At 41.2% G+C, this 19034-nt stretch overlaps 1 protein-coding gene across 3 annotated transcripts in view; it reads left to right on the top strand.

Moving 5' to 3' along the window:
- SHTN1 (shootin 1) overlaps nucleotides 1–18188 on the top strand; it is a 96922-nt gene extending 78734 nt beyond the window's left edge. For all 3 annotated transcript variants that reach the window (XM_077877493.1, XM_077877494.1, XM_077877495.1), the window contains 2 exons: nucleotides 912–1104; nucleotides 16417–18188. In XM_077877493.1, the coding sequence (XP_077733619.1) occupies nucleotides 912–1104; nucleotides 16417–16639 (416 nt within the window). In that variant the 3' untranslated portion in view covers nucleotides 16640–18188. The remainder of the gene's footprint in view (nucleotides 1–911; nucleotides 1105–16416) is intronic.
- The last annotated feature ends 846 nt before the right edge of the window (nucleotides 18189–19034 follow it).

Below are 19034 nucleotides of genomic sequence, written 5' to 3' on the forward strand. Positions count from 1 at the left end.
AGTTTTGTCCTTTTTTTCAATGGCACCTTTCAAGGTTGTCCTCTAGCTGAATTTTTAGAAGTTTCTAATTTTATCTGTACATTTATGACTTATTACATAAGTCTCTTTGTTTTATGAAGATTTCTTCTGAGGCTTCAGGAAAGACATGTTGGAGTCTTGCTTTGAAAAAAGCTACTGGCAAGGGGTAGTGTCTTTCTAACTAAGGGTAGAACCCAAGGAATGAGAGAACTTCGCTTCAGGGCCCGGGAGTTGGGATGGTACGCCAATAATTTCAGTAACGAGCTCTATTACAGTCATTTAGTCCTATCCCAAAGAGCAGAAAGGGCCAAAAGGTAAACAGCCAAACTCTTTGCCACTTAATTTTTAGAATCCTGTGTCTGTATTTTAACAGGAAATAAATCCACTTACTTCTCAATCACATTAAAATGAAAATGTTCATAAAAGCTGTTTAATGCTTAAGAAGCCTTCATGAGCCTTTTAAAAAGAGCCTTTTGACATTGTTCCATTTGCGGTTTAAAACGCAAAGCTGAGTTTTGGGAAGAATTAACTCTTGAGAGGCCAAATTTTTCAAGTAGGGCTGTCAGAAAGCCATACTCCGAGAAGAAAAGAATTTTCCCAATCCTGGTATTAATAAGGACTCCGGTCAGAGAGGGAACCGTGGCCTGGGGTTTTGTGCTTTCTTAAAGGTCTGTACGTAATTTCTCAGCGTGGTCCTGGTGCATTGAAAAGCCAGTAGTACCATCCAAACAGAGCATATTTCTAATAGGAACATTTTCCAGCATGCTCTCTAAATTTTAACAAAACTTGGCCTTCTCACTTCCTGAGGGATTTTCGGCTAATCTGTTTTTCAGTACCATATTAATAAGCATTGCACAGAATTATTAAACTTGAGGTATGTGTTTGGTTTTAAGGTCCAACCGGGATATTAGCCACCTCAGAGTCCAAATCCATGCCAGTGTTGGGTTCTGTATCCAGTGTAACAAAAACAGCCTTGAACAAGAAAACTCTGGAGGCAGAATTCAACAGCCCGTCCCCCCCAACACCTGAGCCAGGTGAAGGGTCGTGTAAATTGGAAGGATGCACAAGTTCCAAGGTTACATTTCAGTAAGTAATGATGCTCTTTACTAAGTGTGTAGAAGAATCTGTGATGACTAAACTGTGTGTTACTTTGCTTTATTCCTCTTTAGACAGATTTCGATCGGGTTAGCCAATAACTACTCTTCTTCCTTTGTTTGATGAGCTCACTTGAGATTTGAGGCTCCTAGCTTAGAGGTCTTTTTCTGATCCAGAGCAGATATGCATAAAGAGAATTCCTTCCCCAAACTGGTTTGGTAATCAGGTTCTTCTTCCACACAGAGAATTCCCCTGGATGATAATGATTCAGCATCACAAGGCCCTTAATCATTCTTTCGGGATTAAATGTTTGGATCATCTCTCTTGATGATTTATGAGCAGTCAAGGAAGATACTAGATCTTTGAAATGTACTTTGAAGGGGATGTTTTTAGAACCTGATTTTCTGGTCCTGAGTTAAAGATGTGCCTTAGTACTGCTCTCTCTTGAGAGTGAAGAGATACTGTGTCAAGAGTTACCTCCCCAGACTTGCTTTGGGAAAGTAGCACTTTGTCAAAGAGTTAATCCTGCTGTTTAATGTGTTTCAGACAGATCTGGTGGAGGGTCAATTCATTTTATAACAGAGGGCAGGCCCTTTTTTGAAATTGGTCTGGTTTTGCTCTAGTTCTCTTGCCAGGATGTCAACCGGTTTGCCACTTGAAGAAAAGGAAGAGGTGAGACAAATCAGATCAGCCGAATATTGTAATCATGGTTAATTAAAACCTCTGACTTCCTGTTCTCTCAGGAGAGAAAGAAGCCTTTTTTTTTTTCTTTTTTTTCTTTTTTGTAGCTCTACCTTTCTTAGTTTAAAAGGTGAAGCCTGGACAAATGAAGTTGAAATTCAATTTAGATCTATTTTTGCCAACTGGTATTTTCTTGCGCTCTTGCATTTCTCTCCCTGGCCCTATTAACTTTTTTCCCCCCTCTCTTTTGGAATGAATGGCCTTCTTTGCTGATTTACAGTTTTATCTCATTTCATTGTGTTTAATTAAAAGCACACTTTCTCTTGCGGTCATGAGTTTCCTTTCTTTTGACTGGAGTCATTTGAACAATTCTAACAGAAAGATGATCTATATTCATTCTTCATCTTTCCTATTAAATTTGTTTAACACCTAATTTGACATCAACAATCTGGCTACATCTGAACCAATATCCAGACACAAAAGCAATTTGGCTGAGGCAGGTTAGTTGCTGAGAAATGCTTCAGTGTGCGCGTATAGATATTTTTCCCTTTACCATTTTATACAGATAATCTTAATCAGAAAATACTGCAACTCCTTCCTCCTTTTGTCTGTCTTTTATTCTCCAAAAGTAAGTGGAAATTACATTTCCAAGAAAGGAAATGAAATAATTGCAGGCCCAAGGTCTGCAAAATGTGTGTTGAATTGACAGTGAAAAGGATCCGTGTGTTGACAGACACAGTTGTTAGATGCCATAAAGGCCTAAGTGAAGCTCAATTTATTTCTCATCTTGCTTGTTCAATGACTGCTTAAGAGACACATTTCAATTTAATTTAGCTACTTAAAGCACTAATACAAATACTCTGTGCTGCTGTATTAACTTTTAAACTTTGTAACCCAATGCTTGATTATTCAGTTCTTGACATTCTTTAGCTGAAATAACTAATGCCATGTATTTTCATATTGACAGTCATTTAGCAAAGCAGAGTACCTTTCTGAAAAATCTGTTTCTTAAGTATAATTAGACTATCCAAATGAATCCCAGTATTTTGTGTATGTACCTGGTAATTATTCACTTCCCAGACAGGCACACACAGAATTCTCGTTCATTTTGTTCATTTATGTTTAATCCTAGTTTTTTACTGAGTAAAAGAAGTTAACGTAGTTACATCTAAGCTTTAAAAGTAAAACCTCATGTGATTTATCAGGATTCCTTGAAAACTGGTCTAGCTGCCAGGAATGAGAAGGGTTATTTTGGAGGCTGTTTTCTGGCTGGCTCTGACTGAGAAATTTGCTCTGTTATACTGGCCAGAAGGTAGAGGCAACCACATTGTGTTATCTCATAGACCTAGATTGTCAGAGCACTTGGAAATCAGATCAGCAATCAAAAAGCAAAATGTTATCTTTGTTGTTTAAAACTGTCTCTATGATAATAATTGCATCTTTGTGTTGATCTGTGGCTGCACCACCACGATATTTCAGCCTAGTGACATTTTTGGCTCTTGACGGGGAATCAAGGTCAAGGGAAGATTACAGTCACAGTACCCTCTAGTACGTATGTTCATTCTCTCTCTTCCTCTCTCTCACACACACACAAATGCATACGTACACACATGCACACCCCCGTCCCTACCACCCTGCCCCACCGCCCCCCTGCCTCCCTTCCTACTTTGGCCTCTCTGACCAGGTATCATTCCACTCTACCTTTTTACTTTTGCTATCCCCTCTGCCACATGTGTCCTTGCCCAGTGGTCACCTGACTTTTCTCCGTCATTTCTTTTCTCTCAGATGTCATCTTTTCCATAAGGCCTACACTGACCACCCAATTTAAAAGTGTAATTCTTCTTCCTCTAAACTGATTCTCCTCACCCTCCTCCATTCTTTCCCTGCTAGAATGTGAGCTCCACCAGGAGGAGTAGGAGTTTTGTTTTTGTTTTTGTTTTTGTCTGCCCGCTGGTGTATCTCAAACATCTAGGAAAATCCTGGAAATTTTGTAAATATTTGAATAAATGAACGATGAATACATTTTTAGTAGCACTGAAGCAGCAGAATGTCAACTAGAATACTCAGCCAGCATTTCCCCTGTTACTCAAAAGTCTCACACATTCGCAAGTTAAATATTGGAGGTTTTTGTGTGTTCTGTGGTTGGCTTCTTTATTTTAATATCCTTTTTTTTTTTTTTTAATGCTTAGGAGTCATTTCCAGTCAGTTCAGTTTTATGTAACTTCTGCATCTTTGTACCTACACAAGATAAAAGTATCAGAGACAATAGCATACCCAATTTTAAAGGAAAGATTCAGCTGTGCTCACTTGTATGGCCTCAGGTGGACAAGAAAGATTGGAAACCTAAGAAAGGTTTAAAAAGAGTAGAAACAAAGGGTTTTATGTGTAACATCTTCACTTAGTTAGAAAATTATTAACACCAAGCTATTCCTGGAAAGGTTTTGCTTTTAATAAATTCCTAAAATCAGCATATGTATATATTCTAAGTAATTGAGTAACTCCAGTCTGGTAAATTATAGAGCCAGAGATATATGGATTTATTTCCTAGGGACTCAGGAGATAGCAAGGGATCTCTTTAATACTTAATTGTAAGGATTAATTAAAATTAACATTCTTGTCATCAGCCTAAGTAAACCAAGCGTTTTATTTTTTAAGAAAAAAAAAAGGAGAAAAAGGAAAGAAAAGATAATCAAGACTTGGGGAAGCCTAATTATTTCTATTTTAATAATAGCTTTAGAAATATTTGTGTCCTGTTAATTATTTCTAATAAGTATATATTATCTAGTAATAATATCTTAAATCTGATGGTGAATTTGAATTTCATTAATTCTGATCAGTTATAATTCCAACAGGAATGATAATAGTAGTCTTCCTTTATGCTATGAGGGGTGAAGTGTTGGCCAAGATAGATAAGGAAATAAATAAATAAAGCAAACATACATACATAACATAATATAACCAACCATTCAACAAACCTGATTTTGCTTTCATGCTCTTTCCTATTGATTGAGAGTAAAAATCTGACCATGTGTGGGAAATATCAGAAAGGGAGACAGAACATAAAGACTGCTAACTCTGGGAAACGAACTAGGGGTGGTAGAAGGGGAGGAGGGCGGGGGGTGGGAGTGAATGGGTGACGGGCACTGGGTGTTATTCTGTATGTTAGTAAATTGAACACCAATAAAAAAAAAAAAAAAAAAAAGAAGAAATATGTGAAAAGTGAAAAAAAAAAATAAAATAAAATAAAATAAAAGTATCACATTAAAAAAAAATAAATAAATAAATAAAAAAAAAAAAAAAAAAAAAAAAAAAATATAGTAAGACTCATTGATCTAAGCTAATCCATGGGTGGGATGGTCAATGTCAAATAGAGAAACTTCCAAATAACAGATTTTTTTTTAAGATAGCTATTTTATGACTTTCAGAAAGCTATAATACCTGGAAACAGGCTGAGTGTTGCTTGCATGGGGTCAGAAAGACAAGGATGATTCGTGTTTTCATCTGTAACAGCCTGTAGACTGGGGAGCAGTGTAGCAGGGAAACAGTATAATCAGCTTTCAAAGCCCGTGCCTTTCCGTGTGCGCACGAGGCGGCGGCAAGCAGCATGAGGTTGTGGCTGGAACTGGACCTTTCTCTACACCAGATGAACTAGAGTCCTGATCTTGGATTTGCCATTTGTGGCCATTATGACGTTAGGCAAGTGATTAAGCCCAGGATTCTGTTTCCTTATGTGTTAAATGAGGGTGATAACACCTATCTCGTAGAGTTCTCATGTGAGTTATGTAATATATAAAAAGTGCTTCAGTAAATTCCTTTGCCATCTTACATTAAAATGGAATGCTAGGCCATTGCTGCATCATCCAGGACCAGAGCTGAGTTCAAAGCTTAGACACCAGGCACCTGTGTTACTGGTGGGGCCAAGTTTCCTTGGGAAGGTCATGCAACTTCTCTGTTATGTTTTCTTTTTGTTGTGATTTTTCTTACCTGAAATTGAGGCAAGTAGGTTAAGTACTCTCCAAAGCGCCCCCCCCTCCCCCGAGCTCTGGAATTGACTCAGTAATTCCTCATAAATGTGGTTGCTTAGTAAAGATGTTCACAGTTAAGATAAGCAACAACAGGCAAGCACATATTTTCTGCTTGCAACATGTCTCTCAATGCAGATTGACCAACACACACTAACCCAAGAATGTAAAATAATTTTAAAACTACATTACCTGAATTTATAAATCAAAATGATTGTTATCCTTCAGAAAAGTACTCCTGGGGGTCAGGATACTCACTCTAGCCCTGTCCCTGTTGTTCCAAATGCTTTCAGGCCTGCCTAGATTAGAGATATGTGATCATACTAGAGACAAATTGAACAGCTGACCCTAGAGGGGAGTTAGTATTAGTGTTTGTTTCTAAGGATTTTATTTATGTTAGATAGAGAGAGAGCCCATGCATGCGCTTGCGCACATACAAGCAGGGAGAGGGGCAGAACAGGAGGGAGAGGAAGAAGCAGATTCCCTGCTGAGTAGTGAGCCCCATGCAGAGCTCCTGAGATCATGACCTGAGCTGAAGTCAGACGCTTAACCTACTGAGCTACCCAGGAGCACCCCGTGTCCCACTATTTATTTTGGTGAAGAATGATATGGCTCATTTTAATCTCCACTGTACGTTCAATATATATTTCCAAATGACTTTGGCTTTTAAAAGGGAATTCCATTTTTAGAAATAACCATCAGTTTGTCACGATTGCAGATACATATTTTTTTAATGTGACACAGTATGCCTAGACATGGGTGAAGTTGTCTTCTGTCCTAAACCTGTGTGAAGTCCCTGAAACATGTTAGCTCTGTTATTAATAGAATGTAGGAGTCTGGTGTTCTTGATCGATAAAGGTTGAAGGAAACCGGGAAAACATTTTGAGGGGGAAAAGCCTACAACATTCCATTGTATGTGCTTTTTCACTTTTTTTTTTAAGTTAATATTCTTTGTTATTCTTCATAACATAGGTGTTATTATGTATTCATGTTATAATAATCTGTCCAAGAGAAGTACTTTAATTTCTCCAGGCAGGATATATATGTTGATTATAGATGAGGTGATAGATAGGTAATGGCACCAGTTTCCACTTTGGAGGTTCTGGACTTTGGAATTCACTTCCATGATGTTTTGCTATTGTTACTGTATTTTGCTAACATTTATTAAGGCCTGTATGTTCATGTGTAATTTTAATTCTTCTAAGTGTACAGATTGGGCACATCTCCATTTTACAGATGTGAAAACTGAGGCTCAGTGAGGCAAACCCTTGGCCCCAAATTCTGTTCTTCATTGAGAATTGGGTCAGATTTTATTTGCACCTGTTTCATTCTACCTCCAGAGCCCATGCTTCTAAACTGTAGCATACTGAATTGAGCGTATGAAGAGCTTGAGGAATGGAGGGAAGAAAGCGATCAAGAGATTGTCTTCTATTTGAAGCAGTGATGCTGCATTTAAATCCCTCCATTCCGCCCCCCCCCACACACACACACATCCTGCTCCTCTGCCCCTGTGCACTCACCAGTTTGCCTGAGGCTAACTTCACCAATTACAGTATCTCTTGCCAAGGGAAGAAAGTGTTAGCCAGTAAAACAGTTCTGAAAAGAGGAGCCAATCTGAATTAGCACAAAGACTTAAAGAGTAGTCAAAAAAGAAATCATTTTAATGTTTTTTATGTCAAATGTCCAGTAAAAGGCCGGTTTCATAAATTTCGCAAATTTATCCTATCACAAAACCAGCCTAAGTGACTTTAGAATCTGTGGCATAAATTTCATTTACACATTTTTTATTTTTTGACATTTTCAAGCATTTTGAAGAATAATTTATTTCAGGACACCTGGGTGGCTCAGTCAGTTAAGTGTCTGCCTTCAGCTCAGGCCATGATCCCAGGGTTTTGGGATGGAGCCCGGCATGGGAGCCCGGCATGGAGCTCCCTGCTCGGTGGGGAATCTGCATTTCTCTCTAACTCTCCCCCTGCTCATGCTCTCTCACTCTCCTTCTCAAATAAACAAAATCTTTCTTTAAAAAAAAGAATAATTCATTCCCCAGAAATCAGAAATCTTGAAAATATCTGACTAATCATTGAGTAAAAAGGTGCTTTACTAAATAGTAACATAATGTGGTAACATAAAGGTGAATCACTGTGAATCCAGTGAATCCAGAACATACATTCTATAGCCTTTTTGAGAATTCTCCGTCTTTGGTCAGTTCCCTCTTAGCTCCTTTGAGTTTGTGCTATGTGTCCATCGGTCGTCATATTTTCAGGACCTCTCTGTTATAAAGACAGGCAGGACAAGTGGGGCTTCAGTATGGAGAAAGAGGTGAGCAGATCTTAGAAGAGTCAGGCATCACAGTCAGGCAGAGCCCAAGGTGAGATCTTGTGCTCATGCTGTCTCGCTTCTCTTTCTCTGAAGAGTATCATGTACAGGTGGCCCTATTCATCCGTATTGAGCTTTTATTCATCCATGTGTACTTTTCCTATTAATCACTTTCAGGAGGTTGACTCTCCTAAGTCAATCAGACAATGCTGTCAGCCTCAAAGAGGCTTCGTTTCATCTAGTTACTTCTACAACACCTTGCTTCAAGGGGGAGAACCCATGTGAAAGTAGACTCCAGTTCCATTGCCATTGGTGTACTTCGCAGTGATTTCATAGCTGGGTCTTCATCCCTTGGCCCTCATTCTCAGAGGTACTGTTAAAGCCACAGTTGCCAGAGACTCTTCCAGTTAACGCTCCTCTCACTCGTTATGCTTCTTTTCAACCTCAGATCTCCCCACAACTCTAAGCTTTATCAGACTCTTCTACTTTTTAGCCATGAGACAGACAGCTAGCTTGCCTTTTTTTTTGTTTGGGAGGTCAAAACAGGCCACACTGTGCCCTACAAGAATTAAAAAAAAAAAAAAAAAAAAAAAAAAGCCCATGTAGCAATAACCAGAATTCAATTTCAATAGAAAAAATGTCCATTTCCAATGAAACCATTTTGATTATAATTTGCATTTAATTTCTAGATCTGTGGTTTCTCTAAATACACATGTCTTTTGTCCCCACATAGATTTATTTTTATAAAAGTTCATCGTGTTTGAGCCATTAACTGAATAGCAGAGGGTAGTTGATAAAAGATAAATTTTAGATGTCTCTTGGTTAGTGTGATCAGTCAACCATTTCTATGAAAGAAAAAACCTAATTGCCTTTCAGGTTTTGAATTAAAAGTAAGATTGATTTTATCATCATTTGACCTCTAACTGGTCTCTCAGTTTTATGTCATTATTTCCAGTACAAAATTCATGTAGAAAAATGAAATTGAAAAGTACTGCCTTTTTTTTTGGATTGGAGCCGGAGAATTGGAGCTTTTGAAATACATTACCAAATAGAAATTGAAATTCTTAACTTACTTTTAGAGAAACTTGGCATAAAATTCTTCTCTCAAACGTTGATCTCAGCTGGACATCAATTTGGTTGGTCACATACTTACTCCTTGAGAGAGGTTTGGGTCAACATTTTGTTCAAATGGAAAATAGAGTTCTTTCAGTCCCTGTGGTGGAAAGGGTAGATTTTCTTCCCGTTCTTTCGTCCCACACCATTGCCTCCTACCCTCCTCTCCTCTCCTCTCCTCTCCTCTTCTCTCTCCCTGTGTGTGTGTACGTGTGTGTGTACGTGCGTACGTGTGTGCATGCATGGCGTGGAGGGGAGCGTGGAGGGGAGCGTGGAGGGCCCCTTCCCTGTACTTAGTCAACATTTGTTTCTGAGAAGAGACTACTAGCCAGCAGAATGAACCGCATGGAAGTTACTGCTTAATCTGATGCTCTTACACAATTAAAGGATTTGCTGTGCCCTCAACTGTAATCTTAGTTCTGTCGGATTGTGTAGTGACACTGCAGGAAGCGGCTCTGCTCGGCAAAGCACCGCGACAAAGGACCTCCTTGTGTGCCTGTACATGGATAATTAAGTCTTAACAACAAAATTAGCAGAACAACTGGATGTTCTGGAAGTTGAGATCCCCTCACTTCTTCTTTTCTTCCTCCTCCCACCCCGCCCCAGGAGTTCTCCGTGTACCAACCAGAGGTCCCCCATCAGTATTGTCTTACAAGTGTTCTGAGTCACCAGGACAGTCAACAACTTCTCCCAGGTTAATTGTTGAGGCTGTATGACATCTAGTGTTAAAATTCTGTTGAGTAGACCTCAGAACGACTGTTAAAATGCTACTGAGTCACTCTCAGTTCTCTCAAAGATTTAATTGCCTCCTAACATTTGCCTCCAGTTGCGAACACCTATGATTTTAAGAGACTTAGCATAAAATGCATCATTTCTGCAGGGAGAACCAAATTGCCTTCGGTACTTCACAATTTTTTTTTTTTTAAAGCATCTTTCAATAGTTTCTATGGTGTTGGTATTGCTTTTTATTTGTGGTTGGTGGTGCCGAGGGGCTGTTTTTAATTTATTCAAACAGAAGTAGCCGGCGAAAACCTAAATGCAATTTCAGATCTAAGAATAAATTGACTTAACTTCTGGAACCCAATGAACACATTTCATTTGAAATATACTTTGTCCTATACCCGTATGAAAAGTGACAACATGGAATTCTTCGTGACTTCCCATCTGAAAAGAGAGTTTAAAATACATAATGAAATAAATTTAAGGAAAAGTATCTTAAAAAATATAAATATTGTTCTCAAAACCTAAAACTGCACACATTTTATGCATGGAGCTTTTTTGAGGAGCCAGTGGTACAGACGTAGTAAATATTGTAGAAGACTATGTCTCTTAAAATACTTCTTTTAAATAACATTCACTTTTAATAGCTGGGATCTGAAGTGGATTTCTCACGGTGACTTAAAGTTGTGGAAAATTACAAAAAGCTTAAAAAGTAGCCCCAGAAAAGTATCACACACATTTCAGAATCTTTGCCTGAGCTGAAATCAGTCTTTCAAGGGTGTTGATTTTGCTGGTGAGCACAGCCCCGGGTTCCTGAGCCTCCCTGGGCCCCAGGGTTTTTCAGGACCCATGAATGTCCATGGTCCAGTCCAACGCACATTAGGATCCAAGGAAGTGGGATGAGTTTGGGGGGGCACACCCACAGTCTGGGATGGAACCAGTGCCCCGACATCCCCGTGCTCCCCTTATTCCACTAAAGAAAGTACAGCTCCGTGTGGACACAGACGTCTGTGCCCAGCCATTGTTACTTCTGTTAAGAAGGAATTCTTGTTAATCTTCAGGGCAGATCAGCATCTGATAGCTGATGTCAGATTTTCAAACCACAGTGCAATCCTGTTGTTGAATGATTTTTTTTTTTTTTGCCCCATACTTTAAAATTGTATCTGGTTTTTTTTTTTTTTTTTCCATCAGATAGAAGCTGACCCAAATTGAGAAACTGTTCTTTGAGCTAACACGGAGTTTTGAAAAGTGCACAAAGCCCAGAGAATTTAGCTTTGCCCTACTCTCATTATATTTGAAAGTATTAAAATCGGTGATCACACAGACAGCTTCACCTGATATCTGAAACTATTCCGGGCGGTTTGGGACAAGTGTATTCAAATCTCCTGAAAAAGAGGGTGTCTGAGAAAAACAATAAACACCACCTCTGCTGTAAAGCTGCTCCTGTTCACTGCCCGAGCAACTGTATAAAGGGCCTCGAAAACAAAGTAAGACTTCTTATTTTTACACAAGGGGAAAATATAAAACTGACTTCCTCTTTGGAGTTTTCCCAGGAAACTACTTTATGAAGACAAATTTAAATCTTTCCGTTTTCTGTCCTTGGAGGGTGGTAAATATGATTGCAGCTTTATTCATTTTTATTGTAAATGAAACAGAGTTCAGACCGTCCGGCTGTGCGTCATTTGTTGGATGGCTGCCACCGACTAATGCAGACGTCCCACTGGGAGACCAGAGAAGAACTATACTTTGATTCACCAGATTGTGTTAAATAGTCCAGCTGTTGCGATTTGAAAGATAGTTACCTCAGAAGTGAAGTAGAAATGAACTTGGCATTTATGCCTCAAACCATTTTTATACTGTTTGGCAATCAGCTTTTCAGAGGTAGCATTTTATAAAATAACTCTCACCGCTTAAAAGTTTCATTCACTGTAATGTTCAAAATGTCCCACCTTTATATTATCAGTAAAATTAAGCTTGAGTGATATGCAGAATTTGCATGAAATAAGCATTTCCCCCTTCATTTCATGAGCTTTGATTGTATTCAATTGAGCTCAGAACCACGTCTATTAGGGCTCTTTTGGGCATTAGTTAATTTGAATTGCAGCCGAAATGTTAGCTAGAATGTTGTTGAATATAATTGGAATGTGGAAAGTTGATTTTGAAAGGAGTTTCATTGAATGCAAACAATGATGTGCTTTTTAAAAATTAGAATGCTGCTCTTTCGTCTCTTGTAACACAGTCTGAGAAATCGCGGAGTCCCTTTATGAAAGTTCAGCTTTGGCAGTGCTGTTTACAATTGTTCGGGTTCCTCCGGTACCACTGTGCTTTGGAGTCAGGTCCTTCCTCCGACCAGCAAGTGGCCCCCCATGCCCAAGCCCCACACTCTGGCTCTCTGGCAGTTGGGGAAGAGTAGCTGCTTTCTAAAAGGGCGCCCCAGTTGCACTTGGACATCTGGCTTCGTAAAGTGGCACAGATTGCTACATTGTCTCTTAGCTTTTATTTGGCTTTTCGGTTTTTTTGTCTTGAAACAGCTCTTGAGCAAACCGTCTAAAGTGATCCATGAAAATATTTGGAATGGATCATAAATGACTACCAGTATGTTGTGATAGGGAAAAAAAATATATATATACCAGACAGGAAATCCAGATTCTAAGATTTTTAGTCCTGTGTCTGGTACTCACAAGTTGTGTGCCCTTGGGCAGATCATTTGACTCCCTGTTCTTCAGTGTCTTCACCTGACAAATGGAAAGGTTGAGCTAGTTCAAGTCGGTAATGCCTTTCAACCTGAATGTCACATGATTTTAGCCTTTATAGCACCTATAAAATTGAAGTTTTACTTGGAGATTTTGTAGCATACAGGAGAGGAACTGCCATGTTTTTCTTGAGTACTAAATATTAATTCCTTATTTGTGGTCACTGCCCTTAGATGAAGAATTAAAGCAGAAAAATTGAACAAAATGGTAGTATACTGCAATTCCTACTGGACTGTTAACATTTCAGCACCTGCGACTTTACCTTGGGGAAGGCGGGGCTCTAACCTGGAACCTGCCACTGTGGCTGCCTGGAGCAAGAGCCTGGGTTCTTGGCACCATCACTGATGGCAATCTCTGGCTCTTCCCATGAGATGGGGATGGAGTGAGAATGAGCAGAGGAAGGGCCCTCATTCCAGAAGGAGTTCTGGGTAGCTCCCCGTGGGAACCAGGAATAGGTCTAATGTGTCAAATCCAGAGGAGCTACCAGTCACAAAGAGAAGAACAGCAAGCGATAGCTTGAAGGGACAGACTCTAAAAGATGCACCTGAAAACGGAGTTAGAAAGAAAGAAACCAGTAAACATGCCAAAAATAACCTGTGGCATCGTTATCCTATTCCTAGAAGACCCCTTGAATAAGCAGCAGGGCACCATGAAAGAAGGCAGGAAAAGGGAGTTGGCTCCTAATTCTTCTAGCTCTGCCGCTGACGGGCTACATATGATTTAGGCCAGATTCTCCCCTCCAAAGGGAGCAGTTGGATTCGATGATTGCCATAACCCCTTTTAGCTTTAACCCATTGGGATTCCAAGTCAGTGGTCATTATCCTGGAGAAATCAGTTACTTTGACTCTCAACACAGAGATTCGGAGAAACTGCCCACTGTGCGAAGTTCAGCAATAATCAACAAAAGAGTTCTCAAACTGTAGCCTACAGGTGATTTAATGATAGATTAAGCTGCAGTTGAGAAGCTTACTTCAGGCGAGAAGAGCAATTCTTTGGACTGAGATAATTCCAGGCCAGTTTCATCCTGACCACACAAGGCTTCTGAGTTTTCAGTTCAGTCAGCATCCAGTTCTTTTTTTTTTTTTTTTGTACCTGTGCCCTGAGAGCACTTCCTGGAAGTTTTCACCTCCAGTTGATGCAGAAAGCTTTTTAAGGATGTGTTCATCACTCCTTGACTTGCAGACATACCACCGGGGTAGTTCTGCAGAAGTGATGAAGGTCAGTGTGAGTTGATGGAAGTTGCTCCCCTGGAATGAGGTGAGGCTTCCTTTGCATGCTTAGAGCAGAGGTGGGCTCTGAACCAAGACGGCAGAGCCAGACGGGTGACCGGCCTGCAGACTACTGTGGCTTTGACTGGAATGGCCTAGCTAGGCAGGCGCTTCATTTCCTGGAATTCCCTTGCCCCTTTGTTTCCAGGTTAGGTTTGACCACAAGAAAACTTTGCATGAGATTTTGGATGAAGAGGTAACAGTAGTTATTTCTCTTTTGTTTTGTCTTGAAGGCTCCAAAGGTCCATCTAGGGCAGGTGCTGCTACAGTTCATATGAGGTGTCACCTAGCTGGCATGTGATAGCAGCTGGCCCACAGTTTTTCCAGCTCCACACCCCGCCTCCCCAGCTCCTCCTTCAGCTTTTCCAAATTTTAGACCAAGTATGTGTGTAGTTCGTGTAGAAGGCTCTGGTGTATCCTGCAGGTTGTCTGCATCGTGGGGATTGGAGACTGTAAAGGACAGATGCACCTCTGGTTTGTCTTCAGTCTCTGGCCACTCTTCGCCCATCATCCAGTTCCTTGCCAGAACTGCAGGCTTCAGGCCCAGCATCAGACACAGAGGCGACAGGCTTTTCTAGACTTTCTGCAGGTACTGCTGGGGAAAGCACATCCCCTCTTGATTCCCAGAGCGTAGCCACAGCCAGCTTGAGAAGTGGATCTTTGGCCAAGGTTGACAGGAAAGTGTCATGGTGTTTTCTAATGACAGGGGCATTGGTGAGTCAAGGCAAAAACAAAAGAATCTGTCCTCCCTGCAGCATGGCCTCCTTCTCAGGCTCCTGGTCGTCCCAGTGGTTTCCACCACTGCCACAGAAGACAGCTGTGTGTGTGTGACCTGGTCATCATCGACAAGTGACCGTATAACCGGATAGCCAGAGGGAGTAAGGTTTCCATGCATTTGACAGATTTCATAGTGCTGCTCAGAAAGTGATAAGACCCTGGTTGTGGGGTTTGAGCTCTTTGTACCTGTCGCTGGATCGTGCAGGCTGCCTTTTCTCAGTAGTTGAGCGTTTGTTCTGCTGTTTTTTTTGTTGTATAAGAGAGATCTCCAGACCTATTCACACCAAAGCCTGGGTTTCTGAGCCTTTCTCACTTTATTAGTATTCACTCATTTACGCCACAAGTGGATCCGTGCTAGGTACGGGGTAGAAGTGTGAACAAAGCTAAACAGTCCCTGTTTCGTGGATGCTTACGTTCTATTTGAAGAGACAGGCGTTAAACAGCTAATTACACGGTATTTCATTATGACTGTGGGGAGTCCAACCAGGGAGAAGTAGCAGGTGGTAAGGGAGTGTCTAGCTGGAGGTTCCGGCCTGCTCCAGGGGTCAGGGAACAGTAGCATCAAGTCCTACAAAGGGCGGGTCGAGCAGTGGGCTTGCCAGTGTATGTCCTGATGTCCAGAGGTGGGATTGGTGGTGGTGGTGGTGGGGGGGGGGGTTGGTTCATGCTTTACATCTTAGCATTTGCCAGGAAGACCAAATACGTCTGAAGAGCCCCTGTCCTGCCTATCACACACCCTTCAGCCTTCAGGCCCCGGGTCAGCAGCCCCGAACCTTCAGATGGTGGCCTCTGACCGTGACTTCTGAGAGGAGTAGGTGCCTGAACAGCCTAACTTCCTGACACATGACAAGGGAAGACGTGGACATCTCTGTTTTTACAAGGAAACTGTCACGTAGCTTGAGAAGCAGTAGCCTCTTGCATCAGAATAGAAGGGAAGAGAGGAAGTGGCTGTGGAAAAAAGAAAGTTGCTCTCTGGAATTCCTTAAGAACTTTCTCAAGAGACGTGATTCTCCTTTTTAGAAAAAGTTTATGGTCACTTAGCATTTTAGCTTACTCTCTGGATCCTTCCATCTGCTGTTGTTCCTCGCTCACCCCTCCCTGGGCCTGACCAGATTTCTTCCTGTCAGTAATGGCAGAGGCGGGCGCGGCTCCCAGCTGTCCCTGGTGACGGGGTGGCCTCCTTCCCTCAGCAGCAGTCTCCTCAGAGCTAGTCTGCAGCCAGATGTCCCCAGGGACATGAGGGGCTGGGAGTGGTGGGGGGGTGTAATGGTTCCTTCCGGCTAAGTGAAGGTGGGACAGGAGTCTGGGCGGCAGGCAGTGGGGAGGCCCGCACACGGCACCCAGGAGCTTTGCACTTCTTGAGAAGAGTGTGTAATTAAGCAGGTAGGTGCATTTGGCTTTTTAACACTTCCCTAGTTAATTGCTCTGACTTTTTCCGCCTTCTTTCTTCTGGCCTCATGCTCCTAATGTCATCTAATAGCTCCTTTTTCTTTTAATGGCTGGCACCTCAAAGACCACTTTGTGCATGTTAATTAGACTTAGAGCATTTGGGTTTTTTTTTTTTTTTTTGGTTGGTCTGAATCCAGGAATATGAAAGCCAAATATTTTTCTCTCTCTGCTTTTTATTGTGTTGTGTAACTGTCCTTCCTCCAGGCCTCTCAGTAACGCTGGGTGCGAGAGCCAGTACTGTGGCAGTGAGCAGCAAGCTGGACCCGTTATAGTTTTAGATCCTGTTTCCACACACGAACCCCAAACCAAAGACCAGGTCACTGAGAAAGATTCAACTCAACGCAAGGATGACGGAGGCGAAACTAAACCAGAAGACAAAGAAGACAGCACCGACAAAATGAAAGACACAGACAGCTCCCACTGCTGATCCGTAACCCGGAAGGCTGACGTGTGTACAAGGTCTCTCCCACGCGTACACGATCAATTCCGGTGCATTGGCAAGGGCCGTAAGACATTCTGTTCTTGTCACCGTGGGCCGGATACAGGTTCTTTTTCTGGTGTCACCTTTGTAAGTAATTTACCTATAAACATAAGTAAGTTCAGCAAAATGCACATCCCATGTAGGTTTTATTTTTCTTTCTAGGGATAAGATGTTTTCTCAAATTACTGTACTAAGTGCAGCTTCTTTGAGAAGGTTACAGAAAATTCAGGTGTCTATCTTTTTAGGTAACGTGCACACCACTAATCAAATAGAATGCTGGAAGGCTGCAGCATGGTGGATGAATGGATAGACAAAACTGACCGATGTAAGGCGATTTAAAAAGCCCCCAGAGAAGCTTCCGTTTTAGGTCTGATCTTCTTTTGAGAGAGAAACTGCGGTAGCATAGAAATTGTTAGGCACTGTGGTGTGCAGATTACTTTCTAGGATGTACTGAGCTAAGCTTCAAATTCAGGAGCTGCAGGCATCAGACCAGTACTCCCATAGTCCCTGCTAATTGCACACATTGTCAGCTATGGGATGGGAAATATGCACTATTGACTACGTCCAAAGCCTCCCAAGGACTCCAGTGGGAATGCTCCGGTGGCCTGAATGCAGAGGAGCATCCCAACTTTGGAATTCATAGAGTATTATCTTAGTAAACCATGTGCTCTGTGCTAGGAGTTAATTGTGTTTCCTCATGTACTAAGTGGCACCAGTACCATGGTTTATCACAATTCTTCTGTACAGTGAAGAGAAGTGACAAGCACACAATTTTCTTGCTTCACTGCTGTTCTACATTACACAGGTTTGTTGTGTTTGTTTTGTTTTGTTTTTTAAAGAAATTAAGTGGTAGCTAGTCTCTAAAAATACAATGTTTCAGCCTACCACAGTGAACAAATAGAAATGTAATCAGGGATTTTTAAAAAAGAAAAAAAAAACTTATACAGCTTTTCCAAGTTGATTGTTTCAAAATTGGTGTTTATTTAAAATAAGTGGTAATGTACTTGAATGCATTTTTTATGACAATGATTCAGTAATGGTAATTTTACTATTAAAGAAAGTGAAAGGTTTAGTTTTGTTAGCGTGGCTCAGCATGTAGCTGTCCGGTGTTTCTCACCTAAGGGCAAAAGAAAATGATAGTAATAATGGCGGTAGTTGTGTTTTATTTTTGCACGTGTGCTAAGCATAGGCTTGAAGAGGCGGGTAGGCAGGTAAATCAATGTACTTCCTAAATTTGGAGATAATTCTCCTTCTGTAGGTTTGTTATGCTTGACTGTGTCCATGTTCTTCCAGTGATGATTTTACAGTTCCTGATCAGTTTACTCACGGGGAATTAAAATGTCATGTTTTCCAACTGTAACTTCCCTCATTGAATAATACTGCTAGATGATATACTAACTGCAAACTGCATTAACCCTTAAGCCAGTTCTGTTATGCTGTGATTTGAACTCTCCTCACCACACTTATTAAAAAGCACTGACAGTTTCCCACTAAAGGTCAACTGTGGTTATTGACATTTTTGGTTTAGTTCTCTCAACTTGTCATTCTTTTTTTTTTTTTTTTTTGTCACTCTTTAATAAGAAAATCCCATTGGCATTGATCACTTTCATATTTTTTAGTAATCCGTACGGTGGTTTCTCTTGAACTTTATCCCGTGTTTCTTTGTGCTCTCCTTCCTTCCTCTGTCTGAGCCTGCTGGCGTGGGTTTCACATACACGCAGAGATATAAAGACACACAGACGCGTCACTCTGTATTTCACCACACATGTCAACAGGATGATGCACCCACAAAAACACTGTCATTGCCAGGGTAAGAAGGTAACCACTGGGGGAGATGTGTTTGCTGGGCCAGGCACCTTTAAAGTGTTCTTGTCTTCTCCAGGAGGCTTCCTTACCTCAAGGTGATCACAGAGCATTTGACAGTTAGTTTGATAGGAAGGTATTTGATCTAGGCTTTTCCTCCTCTTGTTCTGCCTTCAGTATTCACATCAGTCTGGAGGAGGTTTTGTCCCTGCTGGGGTGCGGTTGTCAACACACAGTCCAGGATGGAAAGACACGGGAAGACTAGTGCTCTTAGCTTCCGGGTATGTTCTTAGCTATTTGCCCCCCAAAACTGTAAATGACCTACATATATACTATTTTTAAGTCGAAAGGGACTGCCATCTTTATGTTTTTGTTTTCTCTAAAAACTGTATTTAGGGGATCCCTGGGTGGCTCAGCGGTTTAGAGCCCATCTTCGGCCCAGGGCATGATCCCGGAGTCACAGGATCAAGTCCCACATCAGGCTCCCTGCATGGAGCCTGCTTCTCCCTCTGCCTGTGTCTCTGCCCACCCTCTTCTC

This window comes from Canis aureus, chromosome 29 (genome assembly GCF_053574225.1).
Source record: "Canis aureus isolate CA01 chromosome 29, VMU_Caureus_v.1.0, whole genome shotgun sequence".
NCBI classification, from domain to species: domain Eukaryota; kingdom Metazoa; phylum Chordata; class Mammalia; order Carnivora; family Canidae; genus Canis; species Canis aureus.